Source organism: Myotis lucifugus, unplaced genomic scaffold, assembly GCF_000147115.1.
Source record: "Myotis lucifugus unplaced genomic scaffold, Myoluc2.0 scaffold_45, whole genome shotgun sequence".
NCBI lineage: Eukaryota > Metazoa > Chordata > Mammalia > Chiroptera > Vespertilionidae > Myotis > Myotis lucifugus.
The window spans coordinates 6,991,332-7,012,655 of NW_005871093.1; the positions used below are offsets into that span (position 1 = coordinate 6,991,332).

Here is a 21,324-nt window from a genome sequence, read left to right on the forward strand (position 1 = left end):
AAAGGAAAAATAACTTTGGGATACTGACTGTGGACGATGAAGAAGAGAGAAGAGCTGAGTCACACCACTGAAGGAGAGGAGGCAGGAGGGGAACGGGTGGGAGTGGAGGGAGATTCCATGCTTTGTGCTGAGTGTGTAAAGCTTGGGATGCCAGCAGGACAGCTACTAAACCAAACACAGCTTTTGGATGTCAGTACCAGCCACAAAGCCCAAGGCCTCTGAAGTGCATATGCTGGTCTGATGAACCCCAAATGCTAAGTGTCATATAAATGTCTGTGCAGGCAGGTAAATCTTTATAGAGTGATATGAAGCAAAATGAGAGTTCAGAGAATTATTAAATGGCCCCAAGTCAAGGAAAGATACATTCTGTTCTCTCACCATTGAGGTCGTTAGAATGCTCCAGTGTGCTCTCCCTCAGTGGAAAGTGTCAACCTCACAATTAAAGCCAGAGACCAAAAAACCTCAGAAAACATTTGAAGAAATAATTTGATCCATTAATTCATTTGACAAATATTTATGGAGTTTCTGCTACATGGCAGGCACTGGGGTAGACACGAGAGAAATAATTAGGGACAAGACCACATTGCCCCAGTCACTCTGCCCAGCCAGAAAGGAAAACAGCTGAGTCCCAAGTAGCTGTAACAGAGGGAACACAGGCTGCTGGGAGTGGGGCATGTGTGTGTGAGAAGGACACACCTGAGCCAAACCTGGGAGGTCAGGTAGCAGTGTCTCAAATTTACCTCAGGAGTGAGCTGAGCTGAGCTGAGAAGGGGCCTGGCCTGCTGGCCGTCTGGAGAATGGACTAGAAGGAGGCAACCCTGCAAGCACAAATCCTGGCGTCGCAATACTGTAGACATGAGGGGGGAGGCCTGAATTGCAAGTGGAGGGCAGAAGCTGGGATGGAGAGAAGTGGATGGAATACAGAACATTCTGAAGGAAGAATGGCCGGAACTTGGTGACTCAGTGCTCGGCATGTGCAGCTGGGTAGAAGATGGTGCAGCTCCCCAGGTGAAGGAACTCAGTAAGAAGGCTTCCTCTGGACGCACTGGGTGGTTTCAGGGTCCCCATCAGCCACCCTAGAGAATATGTCCAGGAGGCTGCTGGATATTCAAGCTGACACTCAAAAGGGAGAACTGGACAGAGATAAAGCTTTCAGAGCTACTGATGTGACCTTTTGCCAATTCGGCTATGGAGGACTCCAGAGTGGCCTTGGGCTGACGGACTCATTGTGTCCTTCAACATGTCACACCTGTGCTATGCCAGGCCCTGCTCCAGGTGCTGGGCATAGAGTGATAACCCAAGCTTTCTTCAAGGAGCTTTCATTTGAGTAGGACCAGCAGATAAGAAACAAGAAAACCCACAAATAAATAAAATTTCTGGAAGAGGTGGCAAGTGGGGACTGGTCAGTCAGGTTACTGTGCCAGTCTTCAAGGCCTGGGACTCGGGCTCTGCCTCTTCCTGGGGTGGCTGGTTGGCTCTTCCTGGGCTCCTGGAGCTGGGCCACATGGCACAAACCTGAAATACCAGTCTCATTATTCCCAAGAGCTTCCTGTAGTTTTCTGAAATAGCGTGAGTTGATGTTTCTTGAAACTAGAAGACTGAATGCACCCCACCAATATTTCTGGGTTTGGCGGGACTGAAGCCTGAAGCACACAGACAGTTAAGGCATCTGACTCTCCACAACTGTGTGACTGTCAGTAAATGCAACGCTATTGACCAAGCCCTTCCTGTAAAGCTCAGCCGCAGGATTACTTCATCTGAGCAGCAGGACTTCAAAACACAGGTAGAGTGCTCCCAGCTCCACTCATGCTTCTCGAGGAACTTGTGAGAACCGTCAGACCACAGCATGTGTAAGAAAGAAATACCTGGGATGTGGGTAAAAGTGATCTATTTGGCATGCAGATGGACTTGATTGACTTTTATTACAGAAAACATCGAACATTATTTGCTCCCATCACCTTAAGCTGAAATTGCAAACTTTAATTCTGCAGCCAAAAATGATAATTACAAAGAATATCACCAATGGGAAAAATGCTGATAGTATAATGTTAAGTGAAAAAAGCATAATGTAAATATGTGCCCAGAGTATGAAAAAAATTCTATAAAAATAATATACGAACATGATTAAGGTCTGCTCAGGCGGAGATCATTGATGAAAAATATGTTCTCGTTTTTCCTATGGGAAATTAGGATGGAAAATAATGGCAGAAAAAGAAACCCAACAATTTGTTAAAGTGGCTGCCCAGCTGAGAAACTTCACTAAGGAAAAACCTAAGTAAAAGCTGGACTTTAAAAAAGGAGAGTGTAAGGTATTTAGAAAACAGCAGCAAAAGACTCTGGGTCTTTGGCAAAGATGAAACAAGTCAGACTCCTTTCAACGAAGTCATCAACACAAAACTTGCATTTGCATAAGATCATGCCAGTGGGACCACCGAGGTGCCAGTACCTGAGAAAAGACCACACCACAGGCATCCAATATCCATTTGCTGTGAAGAAGCCTTTTCATGAGCCTCAGCCAGTCTTCAGGGAACCCCCAGTTGGTTACAAACTCTTGCAGAAAGTCAAAAAGCCAGAATTTGGAACTAAGTGCTGGATAAGCTCCTACGACAGCAAAAGTTTAGAACAAAGAAAACCATTCTCTACCACGAGGCTGTCCCCTTACACTCTTCCATTTCAAAGATGGGAAAACTGAGGTCCAGACAGGAAAAGGAATGGGACAAAGACCTCACAACAAGGCTCTGGCAAGAGAATCTGAATCTCCCTACTTCCTGTCCAAAGTGTTTTCTGCTGCCCCTTGCTTGGGTGACCTCTTTTAATCCCAGGTCCCAAATGGTACAGCAAAGCCCACAGGAGACCTGAATTAGAATGCAAGTTCAGATATAAAGGAGACCTGTAGCTGTTTTGCTTTGTTAAAGTAGTTCTAGTCATGTCAGTAATCCACATACAGTACTTGGTTGTAGCTAATTGGGCTACCACTTGCCCTTGGCTATAAACTTTAAGTGAAAAACGTGGCCAGAGGTTACTGGCTCCCTGGATGACCGGGGAGGGGAGTGAGGTATTCGAGGTATCCTATTAGGGCTGTTCCTGAATGTGGAATCAACCAGCCCAGAAGCACGAATATCCATGACATCTGCACAGCACTCCACAGGTTCTACTTCTCTGTGAATTGTGCAGCATTTTATACCAAAGCTAAAGGTGGCTCCACCGATTTGAGTTTCCACATTTGCAAAAGCGTTCACTGGAGGTTATGTGATGACTTTAACACAAGTATATCTAATTTCCATACCTACCCAAAGTCTGGGTTTTGGAGAATTCCCAGAACTCCTTGGTTTCTTGCCATTGATGGTGTAATTCTCTTAGGAAACTGAGAAGAGTAAGCCCGCGAAACCCACCAACTCTCCAGACACAATGCCCACTGGGGGGTTATCAGTGCATGGGCTTACCTGGAACATCAATCAATCTTTTGTAGACATTCAAGAAGGCTGCCTCAGCTTCTTTGCTTCTTTTACTCAGTGCATCAATCTGAAAGGGAATGGAAGAAAAGAAAAACAAAGAGCTCAAAATTTGTCAAGAGGTAATTTAAAAATCATTACGCATCTAGTAAATTCTCAAGGCAAATGGAAGTCAGATTTCTCCATGTAGATGCCAGACAGTTGGGCCTGCAGTTCTTAGAGGAAATGTCTATAAGCATACCAAAGGGGACAAATCCATGGGCTCACCTCCTGAGGGTGCACAAGTCAGGGGCAGCGCTCTGCTCCGAGATGAAGCCATTAGCAACACTCTGTCCCATCACCCAACTGATTGTGGGCTTTCCATAGAGAAAATGGCCCAGTGCCCTTCCTGGTCTCTTTCCTTCTTCTGCCAGTATTTACTAAGAGTTGACTGGACATTGTGCTGTACATTGTGCTGGAGGCAGGGCAGAAAGGGACAGCAAATATGTAAACAAGTAATGAAATCCCAGCTGGGAAAGTGCTGGGTAAGCAGAGCCATGGGGCCACAAGAAAGGGACATCAAGTAGGAAAGTAGGTGGTGATTGCGTGGTCCTCAGGAGCTGTCCACCAGGGTGGAAAGGTGAGATACTACGTGAAAGGGGAAGAACACATTCAAACACCCAGAATACAGTTCTTAAATCGGGGGATTCATAGATTATCTTTAAGAATTTTATGAAAGCCAAGGATTGTCCTCCTAGAAAAATATCATCCCTCCCCCTGTACACACACACACACCAAACACAATTATGCATTCTATTTTAGGACACTCACATATCCTGTCCATGGAATCCAGGTTAAGAACCCATGGATGGGGCTCTAATATACCAGGGGATATGGGGGTCTGCTGGGGTGGGAACATGGACACATGGGGAGGACTGGTGGGTGGCAAGACCAGACAGGTGAGGGGGTCAGATCATGAAGCACCATCGGTGCATGTGGAGGATGAACTTCATTGGTCAGGAAGGGGCAGAAAGGAGGCAACCATTCTGAGGCTGCTGGGGTGGGGATTGAAGGAGAGGAGGCCAATCAGAAAGATTAGGGTCCCAATGAGTTGATGTGAGGCACAGAGGAACCAGGCGAGTCAAGGATGAAGCCCAGGTTTCTAGCTAAGGCAAAGGAAGAGTTTCTGTGATGGTGGCTAGGACCAATTTGTCTCATGAACCTCACCTAGCTAAGCTCATTTCCCTCCAGTGTAAAGTCTATTCATCAAAGAAAGGTGACTCTGGAAATACCAAGTATGCTAGACACAGATCCAAAGAGCCTCTGACTGTTAGATGGATTCAGTATGTATTTTGCTCACATAACGCACTTGCTGAGACAACAGATCACTTTTTACACCTGAAGCATTCAAGACGCTACATGCACGAAGTTCATACTGGCTCAGGAAAAGGACACTAAATTACATATTCCTTCCATCCCCTCACAGAATTATACTCTCTGTCTCCAATGTTATTAAAGAGGCAAAAGGATGTGGTTTAATGACAGGGTCTCTCACCTGAGACAAGCAACAATTTGTTGAAGGCTGAGAGATATCACCTGATTAAGGATGGGAAGACCCTGAAGAGTGGGATGCAAGGCTTCTGGGGCCAGGTCTTAGGAAATCCAGTGCAGAGCAAACAAATGCAATGCAGCATTTCCACTTCTAACAACTGTGCACCAAATTTGCTATTTGAAGTCAGTTGTTTGCCCCCCTTAAAATAAGATTATGATTTAGGTCAAGTTTTCAGAATAATCCATGAGGACTACTTAAATAGGATTAGTTCTCTTTATTTTAAAAATAAAATGTTTCTCCTTTGATTAGCAATTCATGCTCATTGTATAATTAGAAAAATACCAAAATAAAGGGAAGAAAATTAAAATTATAATTCTGCTATTCACTGGTAAAAGTCATCTCCTGTCTGGTCTGCAGTTCTCTTCGATTTTTTTTCTAATTAAAATAAACATACAGTTGTATGAAATATAGGCATAGAGGAAAACTATAGAGACAGAAGGTAGATTAGTGGTTATCTAAGGCTGGGGGCAGGGAGGATGGGGGTTTGGAGGATGACAGCTAAGGGGTACAGGGTTTCTTTTTGGAGTGGTGAAATATTCTACAACTGATTGTGATGATGGTTGCACAACTTCATGAATATAGTAAAAGTCAATGAACTGCAGACTTTAAATATGTGAATTATATCTCAATAAAGCTGTTAAAAACGTGTGTTTGAAATCAAACCATATGCAAAATTTCATATTGTGCTTTATTTCACTAATGTATCATAAATTTTTACAATATCTATTACAAATTTTGGAAAACATCTTAAGAGTACAATTTCAACTGTCGTTAACCACCATATACACACACAGGGGTGGGCAAAAGTAGGTTTACAGCTGTGAGCTATTGTAATAATCATAACCTGCATGTCTTTCCCCACATGAACAACTGTAAACCTGCTTTTGCCCACCCTTGTAGATGTTGTGAGTAATGATGGATAAGGAGCTGCCTCTCCAGATGTCTGGAACACACCCGTGTGCGGGGGCTTTCTCTCACCTGAGAGCGTGTGCCTGTGGGGAGCAGAGTATCTGCCCAGAAAGCAGGGCAGATGCCCTGGCTGCTCTCCGTATCTCTCGACACAGAGGCCCTCACTTCCCAGGGATTTTGACTGAGTATACAAAGGGTGGCTGCCCCTCTGTGGTGGACAAAGGATGGGATCTGGAAGGATCCTGAAACGCCATCTTCAATTTCCTGTCTGTGTTGTTGATGGGACATGAAGGAGGGGATTGGCAATCTACACAGCACATTTGGGAACTGTTATGGGTTGAACTGTGCCTCCGCCCAATACCCATGAATGTAACCTTATTTGGAAAAAGGATATTTGCAGGTGACAAGTTTAAGATAAGGTCATTAGGGTGGGCCCGAATCCAATATGACTGTGTCCTTATGAAAAGGGGAAACTGAGACACGGAGACCATCACTCACACAGGGAAAACTCTATGTGAACATGAAGGCAGAGATTGGGGAGATGTGTACACAAGTCAAGGACCACCAGAGATCAGGCTGGGAACAGATTCCCCTCACAGTACTCAGAATGACCCAACCAGACCAACACCTTGATCTTGGCCTTCCGGTTTCCAGAACTGTGAGACATAAAAGTCTGTTTTTAAGTCACTCACTTTGTGGTACCTTGTTACAGCAGCCCTAGCAAATTAATACAGGGACCAGGATTCTGAGCCCTCTTCCTGCTCCCTTTTCCACAAATAGAAAAAAATTCAAACCCAATTCTGAGAGAACAAGGCTGGGCCAATGAGTTTAATTAATTCATTAAGCAACTGGACTATGAGGTTTCTTAAGAGAGGTGATGAGCACTCCATGTGGTTGAGTTTCTACTTGACGAGGTCCCTCCATCCCCCTTATAAGATTTTCAAACCCAGAAGAATTTGCTGATTCTGGGAATTTTGATACTTTCTATGCTTGTTCACTCTTTTGACTCCTCCCCATGTCCAGGCCCAGGCCTTGGAGTTTGGGTTTTGGTCTATTCTCTGTCAGCTCCCTCTTCTCTGTGGTGGGATTTCCCTTGCTGTCACCTGGGACGTCCTACTTCTGCGTGTTCATTTACTTGAATGCCCTTCACTTGCCTCTCTGCCTGCTGAAGACCTATCCATGTTTTGAGGCCCAGTGCGAGCCCCACTTCTCCCAGAATGTGTGTGCCGGTTTCCTCCTGCTGGCATGGTTCTGAGTTTGGAGGGAGGAAGGCGGACTCTGGAGCCAGGCAGATGGGCCGCACCTGCCTCCCAGGGCTGGGTGGTTAGATAAACTCATAGCTTGGACAGGGAAGGACTCCATGGCAGTGACTTTGTCATGTGCAAGAGCTCTCCTCCGGTGAAGCCTGGGAAGTAGAGGCCTGTCTGTCCCCTTATCAGTCTGTGAGTTAGATGAAATGGAGTATCATCCTCATCTTTATGCCCTCTACCCTCTACACTTGCCTGCGCTAGGTGCTTGGGCCCATGTGTTGCCTGCCTTTGAGATGGTGAGCCAGGGCTCATTGTGACAGCCCCTCATATGAGGGAAAGAGGTTTGCGGTGAGGTTTTAAGGCACAGATGGTTAAAAGTAGGACCTGAAGTTAGACATTCTGGCTATTTAATGTGCAAAGACAGCCTCAGGTAGACATTCTGCCTACCATTCCCCCTCCCTTAAAGCCATTTTGAAAAAGGGCAAGGACAGGTGGCAGGACTGGGACAGATCCAGAGAAGCTCTGACTGCTCAGGCACTGGCTCTGGATAAAACCTGTTCTGCTATAGGGATCAGCCTCTCCTCCTGCCACACCTCACAGTCTAGCCACACCCGGCTTACTCCCAGTTCCCTGAATACATGAGCAATTTCCCCACAGCCTGGAAGGCGCCTCCTAGGAATGTTCCTCTGATCCTTGAGGCTCAGCTGATCCATCTCTCTGCTGCCGCCACTCCCATCACCATATGGGATTGCTCCAGAACTGCAGATAATGCTCCCTTAGGAGATCCTAAATTCCTTGAAAGCCCAAACTATGCTTTCGCCTCAACGGCCTTACTTCCCAAAGACTAGTACATAGTGGGTGTTCACTATATTTTTATGTGTGAATAAAAATTTATCTAAATTGGTCAACAAGTGAGCAAATGGTTAAGGTATCCAGTTTTAAATCTTTATGAAAATGCTTAATATGTAAAGAGTCTTTTGTTCAGTAAGCATTTGTTTCACATGCTCATATGACAACAGCCACTTGGCTGGAGCCAGCACAAGGCACACACCTGAGGGTGCTCTGTGTGGTGAGCTATGCCTTTACTCTAGCAAGATGCCCAGGGGCTTCTACTGCAAGTTTCCTGGATCCAATACTTACCTTTCCAGCAACATCACATTATAATCCTGAGTTTGGTTTTTCTATAACACCAATTAAATTAAAATATAAAGGTCTATATAAAGGTTCTAAATCTCAATCAATATTTGCTTACAGTGCTATGAAAACTTAGAGGCTGTGTTTGTAGACCAAGTTCATGGATATAAATTGCAAGACCCCTGAGATTTAGAAGGGTACGAAAGTGCCCAACCATTTGGGTGCCAGTAGAGTGGCACTGGGGAGTTTGGGGAGTCATGTGTAACGTTGAATTACTGCTCCCAATCACTGTCCACCCTCCCTGTAGGAGGCATCTCTGCCCATTACCATGTGACTGTGGTGTTTACAGCACTTTCCACATGGGTGCTTTCCTGCCCCACTGATATCAGGCCTGATTGAGCGAATTGTTTTGATCAATGGAGTACAAGTGACGGTGCCATATGCCACATCTGAGTTTACGATTTAAGAATGACTGTGTGGTTCAGCCATTGAACTTTCTCTCTCTGCTTCGAGAATAGCATGGCCTGATAGGAGCTTCTTCTTCCACTGAGCTCTGGAATGAAGACAACACATGGGCCCAGAGCTGTCACAGTCAATCCACAGCCAACATGTAATATGAATGCGGAATAATCTTTCATTGCCATAGGCCACTGAGATTGGGGTTGCTTGTTACTGCAGCACGATCTAGTAAAGGAGTCTAATTCAAATTCTAAGAGACAGTCACATCTCTAAGAAGAAAGCACAAAGAAAAAAATGAAGAATAAACATGAAGGCCAAAGGATTTTTGTTTGTTTTACAGCTTGATTATTTTTTGCCAGGGGCAGGGCAGGGGGAGGATAGCATGACAAAGTAAAAAGGGCACAGGGTCGGAAATCAGAAGACTGGATTTAAGACATGGCTCCATCATGCATTTTCAAATACTGAGCTAGCTATGTACCCTCTGCCTCCTCGAATGTTATTTTCTATGTCTAGGGAAAGGGAATGACAAGAATGCTTGCCTTGTAGGAACCCTGGGAGAACTGCATGAGACAGAAGATGTGACAATAGTGCGGAGCTATTCATGAGCTAGTTTTCAGCGTTGGGATAATTATTGACCTATGATGTATTTAGAAGGAGAAACATCATGCAAATATGTCTAAATTAAGCATCAAAATTTCAAAGGGTCAGTTAGAGGAGAATCCAGTCAAAGCATCAGCTATTGTACAAAAGAAATTGCCATTTTTAATAGAATGTAACCTGTTAATAAGACTGCCTCTTAAACAGCATTTACAGCGGGTTGTTACAACTTTTTAGGGGTATGTTTATGTCTTAAAATGATATTCCCTGCACAAAATCCCTCTCCCACCTATAACTCAGAGCATGATTGGGTTTGAGGCTGTGGGGGTTGTTATGAGAATTTTCAATAAGAGTCTCCAGTTTTCAGCAGAGGAAGGAAATGTGGGGAGAAAAGGTACAAGCCTGCATTTTAACTGGAAGACATTTGCTTAGAACTGAAATAAGAACAAAGTAGTATAATATTTACAGATGTGTAAATCCTCTTTTTCCCCCGGCCTTAACCACCAATCAAACAAGAAATCCTGCTTGCTTGGCTTCAGAAATCAGATTTCAGAATTAAAATCTCTTTCCCTTCTTTGATGCTTCAGCCTTAATTGAAGATCCCAGGATTTCCACTGTGGACACTACAGACCAGGACCCAGTGGATCTTGCTAACTGTAGCCTCTCCTTACCACAGAGCATGATGTGTCCTTCACAGTGGCCCCGGGTCATTGGGGCTCTAACGACTTCCTGTCACTCCCAAACTAAAATCCATATCCTTAGGCTGGGGTTCCAGAACCCTTCCCCACATGGCCCTTGCTTACACTGCCAACTGACCATGCTTTTCTACTCCAAGTCTTGGTCCCCTCAACATGCCATGCTCCTCATGCCTCCAGGGCTTTATGCCCTAGGTCCTCTGCCCTTCACCCCAGGCACAGGGAATCCAGTTCTCCCTTTATGAGTCAGTCTAGGGGACGCCTCCTTTGTGGTGTCCCCCAGACTTCCCCAGGCACCGCTGGTCACTTGATCCTTGTGCTGCCTGAGCACTTTGCCCACTTCTCACACTGCACGATGATGACTCATGTCCACAAGCTGCTTCTCAACATCTCTGGGGTCTGTCCCAGGCCAGGGCAGCGGCACCTTCCTTTCTCTCTGTCCCCAGCACCCAGGTCTTAGCTAGCACAGGAGGCTGCCTGGGAAATGTCTATGAATGAGCAAGGGTGGGTTCCAGGCAGAGAAGGCTGCCTAGGCTAAGGGATTCCTTGAAACTCACTGTTGAATTCTGTAGCATTGATTACTTTAGAAGATCAGAGTGGAAAAGGCAGTTTCCTATAATTAAAAGCTTTACAAAAAGCTTTTACTACCCACCAGAGTTTAGTCTAGTCTGAAAAGTGGGAAGTCATGACAACCAAGTTCTGATCTAGTTTAGGGAAGAGCAAACTGCTCTTGTCAGAGTAAGAGAACCCTGGCGAGGCAGCACCAGCAGGAGACAGAGAAGGGAGGGGCTTTCCGGGCTGGGGATGAACTAGCCAGGTGATGTAATCTCTAAAGTGGAGAAAAATAAGACTTCTTCATGGGCTTTTGGTAAGTACAGCCCCCCCCCCTATATTCTCGGGGGTATGTTCCAAGACCCTCAGTGGATGTCTGAAACAATGGATAGTAGTACTGAACCCCATACATACCATGCCTTTTTCCTATACATACATACCTATGATAAAGTTTAATATATAAATTAGGCAAATAAGATATTACCAACAACAATAGAATAATTGTTAACAATACACTGTAGTAGAAGTTATTTGAATGTGTTCTGATAGGTAAAGTAAGGTTTACTTGAACACAAGCACCGAGATTCTGCGACAGTTGAGCTGATAACCAAGACAGCTACTAAGTGACTAACGTAACGGGTGGGGCGCCTACAGCGTGCAGACGCTGGACAAAGGGATGATCCAAGTCTAGGGCAGGATGGAGCAGGATGATGTGCATGCTACTTGAAGGGCGAATAATTGAAAACTTACGAATTGTTTATTTCTGGACTTTTTCATTTAATATATTTTTTTTATTGTGGTTGACCCCAGGTAATTGAAACCACAGAAAGTGAAACGGCAGATAAGGGGGGGACTACTGTATTAAAAAGAAATGTGTGCAAAGCGCCTACAACTGGGCCTAGCACTTGGTGGGCATGGACTATCCTTGCAGCAGCTTTTACTACTGAATGCTGTTTGTACACTGGTGACTCCAAAGCCTCCCTGAGGGTGACCCCGGTCTGTGTGCCACAAATGTTGCGCACCCAGTTCACAATGACAGGATCTTTCATTTGGACACTGAGGTACAATAAGCAAGCTGCTGCAGGCGCCCCAGCGCTGCCCAGCTAGTCTAGCCCCACAGGCCACATACAGAGTGCCTTGTCACACCAGCTGTGAGGCACAGATACAGACAAATAGTGGGACTTTCTCCAAAGGCTCTGGAATCACCAAAAACGCATGATACAGGAAGACTGGTCTTGATACTTGCCCACTGCTATGTACTCTGAAATGGGAAAGGCTCATCTTTCCAGGGAGTTGCCTGAGCCTTGCCAGGCACAGGCAGGGCAGTGCCACCCAGGGCCAAGAGCCTGGATACAATGTTGGAAAAGCAGGCTTGAGTCCCAGCTCCAGCACAAACGTAGGAATAGTACCTCAGCCACCGAATTAACCCCTCTGTGCCTCAACTTCTTTGTCTGCAAGTGGGGGGAACATATCTTGGTTGCTGTAAATGGCAAAGGAGTTGCCATATGGCAACACCCCTTCTCAGATGTAGAAAACGACCAAGTTACTCAGAACCAGGCCCCTAAGCAAGGATAAGAATCCCCCACCAAGGATATGATGATGCCTGGCACACTGCATTGAGGCTGGGCATGAGGCCTGAGGCTATGCGGTCAGTGGAAAGAACGCGTGCTTTGAAGGAACACAGACTTGGGTTTGAACCCAGCCCTGCTTGCTGAATGACCTGAAGGTGGGTTACTTAAACTCTTTATGCCTTGATCTCTTCATCAGTTTGGTGAATAATTCCCTCGTTGCTGAGGTGTCATGAAAATAAAATGGAGAACCTCCCATATCAAGTATTCAATACAGTATGGAATCTACAGAAACTGAGTAAAACATCAGTAACCTTCCTCAAAAAATCCAATCCAGCATTCTTTCCATGACACCATAAATTGTCCCCGTTTGCTGTCAAACCAAGCAGAAAGCCAAAATGATTAAAGTCTTAGGGGACAGACACTTAAACAACATTTAAGATACCACGGTGGCAATGGTGCAATCAACAATCCACTCTGCCCTGGGAATTTATAAGCTAATGATTTAGAAATAAACACGGCCCATTAACAGAATTTTCAAATCGATGCACTCTGCTGGTCTAGAGGCCAATAAGGATCAGCAAGAGCTGCAAGGATATGAGAGAAGTTTTGTCTCACTGTCTGGCTGCAGAATTCTTTCAAGAGCAAAACATGAGTTGAAGAGCCACGTGGAATACTAGAAGTCAACAGAGAATGACCAAGGTCTTGTCCAAAACAGATGTGGACGCGGCCACAGCTTTGGAGTTCTAATTTTAACCGAATACAGACGTGTAAAAGGAACAGGCATATTTTCTGTAGGAAGATCACAGTAGCAGGGCCCAGTAATTCTCCTCTAAGTATAGGTTTACTTAGCCTTTGGCAAGTAGTCATCCTGCCACTGTGAGAGCCCTATGGGGAAAGCAGAGAAGACCCAGCATGGAGGGAGCCCCTCTCCCAGCACCCTGGTCACCTCTGGAACAATGTAGAGAGAAGAGAGGCTTTGTTTCTTAAAGTCACGTTCCTTTGTGATTTGTGACACCCAGATGGGAGTTCAGTGAGGAAGAGTCATGTCCATGATATTCCCCATCATAGAGAACTGAACAGAACTTACTGGAAATCCCTACACTGCTCAAAGCAGAGAGGACCAATCCCACAGGAACATTTTGGTTATAAAGGCAATGCAGTGTAGGCCCTGGCCAGGCAGCTCAGTTGGTTAGAGCATCGTCCTGATACACCAAGATTGTGGGTTTGATCCCCAGTCAGGGCACATACAAGAATCAACCAATGAATGCATAAATAAGTAGAATAACAAAGTGATATTTTTCTCTTTCTAAAATCAATGATTTTTTAAAAGGCAATGCAGTGTAGACTGGGGTAATGCCACAAAATTGCATCTTATATACATTGACAGAGTATTCCTTAACTGCTCCCACCCTCCAAAAAGTTTCTATGAAAAGAAAACTGGAGAAGTCCAGAAGAAGACACAGTGCCATGCAGAATGACTGGGGAGATGAGGATGTGAGGTCATGGAGAAAACACCTGTGGCAGAGGACACTATGACAATAATAGCAAAGACAGTAAAAACAGCAAGAAGTATGTCTACCTTCTTTTCCAGGTTACAAAGCCCTTTCGTTACATCTGCCATTCTGGCTGTCAACATATATATAAAGGTTTTTTTGTGTGTGTGGAAGAAAGATTAGCTATCTTCTCCCTTCCCAGAGTGCAAAATCAGAATCAACAGGTAGAAGCTACAGGACGACAGATCACAACTTCAAAGCAGGAAACTGCCTGCAAACAGCAGAGTGCTTTAGAGGTGGTACATGCCGCCTGCCTGTCTCACTAGAATGTTCATTCCTTCACTTGGTCAATAAATTGTTTGAGGAATAGCTAAAACGTGCTCGGTAGTGTGCTACCCTATCGTCTGGGGCCAGAGCCTCCCACTTCTACTCCCAGGAGGCTTCAGAATGGGTGGTGCTGCCCCCACCCCTCTACAGGTAAACCACAGATGATGAATGCCTACCTAAGATTTTTAAAACACTGTAATACATGTAAATGGTAGAAAAGTTTAAAGGTATAAAAACATATACAGCATGCAGGTTGCACAATACAAGACCAATATACAAATTTAAATAGTCTCTCTATACACCAGCAATACACCATCTGAAAGTGAAATTAAGAAATGTTCATGGGTTGGAAGACTTGATATTGTTAAGATGGCAAAAGTCCCAAATTGATCTACAGATCCAATGTAATGTCTATTAAAATCCCAGCTGGCTTCATTGCAGAAATTAGTAAGCTTAGCCTAAGATTCAGACGAAAATTCAAGGAATCCAAAATAGCCAAAACAAACTTCAAAAAGAAAAACAAAGTTGAAGACTCACACTTAACAATTTCAAAAGTTAGTACAAAGCTATATTAACCAAACTATGGCACTGACATAAGGACAGACAAATAGATCAATGGAGTAGCGAGCCCAGAAATAAGCCCTCACATTATAGTTAACTGATTTCTGAGAAGGGTAAAAATACAATTCAATGGAGGAAAGAACAATCTCTCAACAGACAATGCTGGGACAACTGGTTATCCATAGGCAAAAGAACATGGTTGGAACCCTATACCTCACACTGTATATAAAAATTAACTCAAAATGAATCAAATATCAAAATGTAAGACTAAAGTACAAAATTCTTAAAAGGGAACACAGATGTGAATCTTCATGACTTTAGATATGACACCAAGAGCACAAACAATAGAAATAAAGTTGAGAGTTAGATTTCATCAAATTTAAAACTTTTGTGTTCCAAAGAACACCATCAAGGAAATGAAAAAGACAACCCACAGAATGGAAGAAAAATTTTGCAAATCATATATCTGATAAGGGATTAGTATCCAGAATACATAAAAATCTCTTGCAACTCAACAATAAAAAGACAAATAACTAAATTAAAAATAGACAAAGAATTTGAATACACATTTCTCCAAAGAAGACATACAATGGCCAATCCTATATAATAAAAGCCTAATAAGCTAAGTGTCTGGTCATCCATTCGTCCATTCAACCAATCAAAGCATAATATGCTAATGATATGTGAAGGCTGCTCAACCACTCGCTATGACATGCACTGACTACCAGGAGGCAGACGCTCCAACTGGTAGGTTAGCTTGCTGCTGGGGTCCGGCCAATCGGGACTTAGTGAGACGGGCCCGACACACCCTGGAGCCCTCTCGTGGTCCCTCCCCAGCTGGCCAACCTCCCGCATCCCTCCCTGGCCCCGATCATGCACCGGTGGGGTACCTCAGCCTGGCCTGTGCCCTCTCACAATCCGGCACCCCTCGGGAGATGTCGGAGAGCAGGTTTTGGCCTGATCCCGCAGGCCAGGCCGAGGGACCCCACTGGTGCATGAATTCATGCACCGGGCCTCTAGTGAGTACATAAAAATGAAAACATATATCTGTGCACAAAATTGTATATGAATGTTCACAGCAGCATTATTCATAACTAGAGGCCCGATGCATGAAATTCGTGTAAGAGTAGGCCTTCCTTCCCCTGGCTGCCGACACCCGGGACGATCGTGGAGCTCCCCATTGATGGCCTCACTGACCGGTGGCCTGGGCCTCCCTTTGCGGGGCACACATAGGGCAATGGCCGGGCCCCCAACCAATCACATCGCACCCGCCTTGGCTGGCCTGGCGCCAGTGGGTATCATAGCGTGGTCCTGGATGGTCGTCCGGATGGTCATTCCGCTGTTTGGCTGTTTGGTTGATTTGCATATTACGCTTTTAATATATAGGATAGTCAAAGGTGGCAAAACCCAAACGGCCATCAATTGATAATGGATGAATAAATGTGGCATACCTTTACAATGAATTATTTTTCAGCCATAAAAAGAAATAATGTACTGATACATGCTACTACATTGATGAATCTTGAAAACAATATGCTTAGTGAAAAAAATCACTCAATCACTCACAAAATACCACAGATTATATGATTTCATTTATATGAAAACTAGAGGCCTGGTGCATGAATTTGTGCACTGGGGGGTGTGGGGGGTGGAGGGGGTCCCCTCAGCCCAGCCTGCACCCTCTTGCAGTCCAGGAGCCCTTGCTCCTTACTGCCCGCCTGCTCGCTGCTCCTTACAGCTTGGCTCGCTGTTCCTTAGCGCTGCTGCAGAGGTGGGAGAGGCTCCCGCCACTGCCACTGCACTCACCAGCCGTGAGCCCGGCTTCTGGTGGAGTGGTGCTCCCCTGTGGGAGCACACTGACCACCAGGGGGCAGTTCCTGCATTGAGCATATGGCCCCTGGTGGTCAGTGCACATCATAGCGACTGGTCATTATGCCGTAACGGTCACTTAGGCTTTTATTATATAGACCAGAGGCCCAGTGATGAAATGTGTGCACTGGTAGGGTCCCTAGCGGCTGCCAGCTGGGTACTCCCTCCCTTCCCCCGGCTGCTTGCTGCCGCTGCTGCCACCACCGGCTGGGGCCTCCCTCCCTTCTCCCAGCTGCCTGCTGTTGCCGGGGCCTCCCTCCCTTCCCCCGGCCGGCCCCGCCCTTTGGTCGAACTCCCGGACAACTCCTGGTTGAGGGAGCAATGTGCATACTATGCTTTTATTATATAGGATGTTGAGAATGATTACATCTATAGAGATGGAAAGTAAGTATATTAGTGGTTCCAAAGGGGTGGGTGGGGTGAATGGGGAGTGACTACTAATGGGTATGGGTTTTCTTTTTGAGAAGATAAAAATGTTATGAAATTAGATAGTAGTAATGGCTGTGCAACTTTGTGAATATACCAAAAACTATTTAATTGTAAAAAGAAAACAGAAATACCTGACCCCGAAAGTACAAGTATACAGTGAAAAGCAGGTCTCTTTCCTATCCACGTCCACCCGTCTCACAGCTGCCTGGATTATAGGCAAAACTTCTCTTCTGTACCCTTCCAGAAACATTTTATGCAATTGTAAGCATCTGTGTACACACACTGTCTTCCTTAAAAACACACACGAATGGCAGAATATTACAGATACTGTTCTGCATGGTGTGTTGTGCACACTTGAGGACTTTTAAAGATGCCAGAAGATCAACTTCCTTTGTGGTGGGAGGGGTCGAGGCTTTCTTCATGGTGGGAAGGGGAGTCCAAGCAAAGACAAAGGCATGTTGAAATAGAAATGGCCTGTTCGGAGAAGTGCAGGATCTGCTGTGCCTGCAGCAGAGGAGCCAAGCAGGAGACAGGAGGCTGAAGAGCAGGCAGAGGCTGGATGGCTAAGCCAGGGGCGGCAGCTTTACATGGCAAGGTATTGGGAGTCCTGACAATGTCAGTTAGCAGCGACATGAAATGATCACTCTGGATGGGAAGGCATCTCCACGGGATGTTGGGAGATGGTGAAAGGTTGGTAGTGACAGGAAAGGAAAGAAGATGCAGAATCTGTGTGTCAGGAAGGAGGGAGCCAATCCCAGTGAGGCAAGGAAAGCGGAATTCACAGGATTTGAAGGCAGATGAGGTCCTCCCAGAGTTCTGGCCAAGGTGACTGGGGGCTGGTCACCTCCCTTGAGGTGGGGAATGCAGAGGTGGGTGTAATTGGGAGTAAGTGAAAGTTTTAAGTTTGTGAGAGGCCCAAAGGGGGAGCTCCAGGGGGACCTGAAGTTAGAAGAGAGACCCAGCCTGAGACAAAGGTTTGGAACTATCAGTTCCCAAGTGGTCCTGATGAGGTTATTTGGGGAACAGGGATGGAGAGGTGTGCAGTGACAGCCCCAGAAGGCTGGGGCTGATTCCTGGGGAGCACCAGTATTTAAGAGGTCGAACTAGAACTACTGTTTATCCAGCACTGCTCTATAGCATGATCTTTAAATATATACATGTAATGTCTCTACTCTGCAGGGCAGATTTTTTATTACAAGAATGAGGCACAGAAGCTAAAATGACTCATTCAAGGTCACGCTGGCAAATGATGATGTCAGGATTCAAATCTAGATCTGTCTGGTTTCAAAACCTGCGATTTGTCTGTTTGGTTTTCTCTGTTACTCTAAGCTGTCTTCCCAGGAAGGAGCCACAGGACGGGCAGACGGGAACACCGGAGAGAGCCAGGAAAGAGAGTAAAGGAGGAAGGAACAGTGTATGTGCCTATGCCCTGGAGTCTGCTCCACAACCCTGAAGGTGCTGGGCCCAACATGAATGCTGGAAAGTGCTCCCAGGCATCCCTGCCTGCCCACCACAGGATGCGACTGTGCTCTGAGGTCTGCTGCTTTTTTTTAATTTTAAATTTTTTTAATTTTTTCTTTATTGATTAAGGTATTACATATGTATCCTTAGCCCCCATTGTCCCCCCACCTCCCTACTCATGCCTTCAACCCCTGGTGTCTGTGTCCATTGGTCAGGCTTATATGCATGCATACAAGTCCTTTGGTTGATCTCTCCCTCTTAGCCCCCTCTCCCCCTACCTTCCCTCTGAAGTTTGATGGTGTGATAGATGCTTCTCTGTCTCTGGATGTTTTGGTCTGCTGCTTTTTAAGAGAACACACAGTTTGCCAGGAAGGATGCCAGGCCACGTGTCTTGGGTCAGACTTGCTCTCCCAAGTCCCCAAACACCAATGGTCTCAGGCCTGAGGATGAATGGGGTTTGGGGGTTGAGGATGGGGTGGGCTCTGAACCAGTAGCTGGAGGGCTCACTGAGGAGCACAGCTCTGCCCATGTAGGTACCCAGGCTCCTTCCCCAAACAGCCCTAGAAATCGGTCTACTTCCTCTTCATGCACCTACTGTAATCTGGGAGGTTTCTCTCTTCTTGATATGCTGGAGAAGAAAGTGTGATCTCACAGATCCCCCCCTCTTCTCCTGCTTCTGAAGCAATTTCAAGATGCTTCTCAAGCTTTCGGGCTTTAGAGTCAGACACTGGCGTTCAAGCCTCAGCTCTAATGCTGATGAGCTGTGCTGATTCAGACAAGTTACTTGATTTCCTGGGTCCATTTCATCCTTTCTATAGAAGTGATCATAAAAGCTCTCAGGGTTGAGCTGCTGTGTGGACTAAGGAGATAACATGTGGAGCTTCTGGCACACAGCTGGAGCCGGCGTGACATTCTCCTTCATCTCCCAAAGGGCTGCATGCAGAGTCTGCCATGTTCCAGCTTAGTTTCCATTCCCTTCCAGAGGGCTTGGTCTTACTTCCTGTTCTGCCACTTTGGTCCTCACAGATGGCCTGGGAGGAGGGGCAGGGGACGAGGTCAAGGAGCATCCCCAAGCAGTGGCAGAACAGGAGGGCGAAGTCTGTTCCAGCCCCAGGTGAAGAAGGGAGCTGGGAGGCTGCTGGCCCACCAGGCCAGGTTGCTTTTTCCTGGCTGGCAACTTAGAAGGCTCTGGAAATTGTACTTAGAGAGGGGCACACATGAAACAGATTCCAAGCCTGAATTTTTATTTTATTATTATTATTATTATTATTATTATTATTATTATTTAAATCCTCACTTGCACATGTTTCCATTGATTTTAGAGAGAGAGGAAGAAGAAAAAAAGAGAGAGAGAAATCGATTGGTTGCCTCTTGCATAGGCCCCGACTGGAGATCGAACCAGCATCCTGGGTATGTGCCCTGATTGGGAATTGAACCCACAACCTTTTTGGTGTATGAGACACGCTCCAACTGAGTCGCACTGCCAGGACTGAATTTTTAAATTATCAGTGGTCATGTCCCCTTCCACGGAGGTGATGGAATAAGTATTCGACAAGTCCAAACACCTGGGTTCCAACCCATGACCCTGCTCAGTCCACTTCTGATATCAAGGACTGTTTCCAGGCCTGTCTGTGCAGGTGGCTAACCAGTGCATCATGAAGTTACTGAGGGGTGGGCTCCTTCAGTCTGGGAACACTTGCTGGAGGTGGTGAGTATGTAGTGACAAGAGAGTGGCATTTGGCTGGGCTTAATGAGGCTCGAGGGAGCCAAGAGCCTGGAACTGGGGGGGAGAGGGGGGCACAGACCTCACCTCCAGGCGCCCACTCTGCTCTTCAAACTCATGACTACCCTCCCACCCAGTCACTCTGGGTAGTGATAACATTCTAGCACAGGGTGTTGGGGAAGGCTGCATAAAACCATAGACATGGTGATTTTTAGATGTAAAATGCTGTGCAAATAATTATTAGCAAAGAGAGCAGGGGAGCAGTCTGAAACAGATTGGGGGGTGGTGGCAGAACATGGACTATCCACATGCAAGCAACAAACCCCTCTGGGTTCTCAGCTATCACCAGTGTCCCTATGCTCCCTCCTCAGACTCAGAATCCTCCTTTTGACCATCTGGTCCTTGGTGTCAGTTTCATTTAAGGAATTACTGCATTAAATTGATGGAACATTAGTAAAACCTAATTAACATCCAGACTGAGTTTTTCTAAGGGAAGTGGAATCTGCAGAAAATAAAATACCCTAGTAATGTAAATTCCACAATATTTAAGTAAATACTATATGACTGAACATTACAAGTTGAATAATTTTAGTCCAGGAATAAAGAACCCTATTAGTCTATTTTTACAAATACTACTTTTTAAAAAATATATATATTTTATTGATTTTTTACAGAGAGAAAGGGAGAGGGATAGAGAGCTAGAAACATTGATGAGAGAGAAACATCAATTCAGTTGCCTCCCGCACACTCCCTACTGAGGATGTGCCCGCAACCAAGGTATATGCCCTTGACCGGAATCGAACCTGGGACCCTTCAGTCCGCAGGCCAACACTCTATCCACTGAGCCAAACCAGCTAGGGCTACAAATACTACTTCTAATCCTCATTCAAATCTATTCCCTCAAACCATCATATTTATCATATAAAAAAAACAGAAGCCAAGAGATCAGCTGACTTGGTGAAGGTCAAGGTCACTGACCTGAGGCAAGTGAGGCCTCAAACCTAGGCCTACTAAGTCTAGGTCCAATAATCTTACCTTCATATCACAACTGCCTCCTGGTATCACATGATACCCTGAACGGGACTGGGCGTGTGAGCAGACAGAACAGGGCCTTTTTTATTGATAGAGAATGCATTTTATTTACACACTGGGGTTGTTAACTATCTATCCATCCCATCCATCCCCCATCTGCCCATCCCATCCATCCATCCATCCATCCATCCATCCATCCACCCACCCACCCTCCCACCC

The 21,324-nt window shown here is 45.6% G+C and overlaps 1 protein-coding gene across 1 annotated transcript in view; it reads right to left on the reverse strand.

The window, feature by feature from the left end:
• The window catches only part of CUX1 (cut like homeobox 1), a 281,408-nt gene that overhangs the window by 156,592 nt on the left and 103,492 nt on the right, over positions 1-21,324 (reverse strand). The window contains 1 exon segment of the mRNA XM_023753423.1: positions 3,444-3,522. Coding sequence (XP_023609191.1) covers positions 3,444-3,522 — 79 coding nt within the window.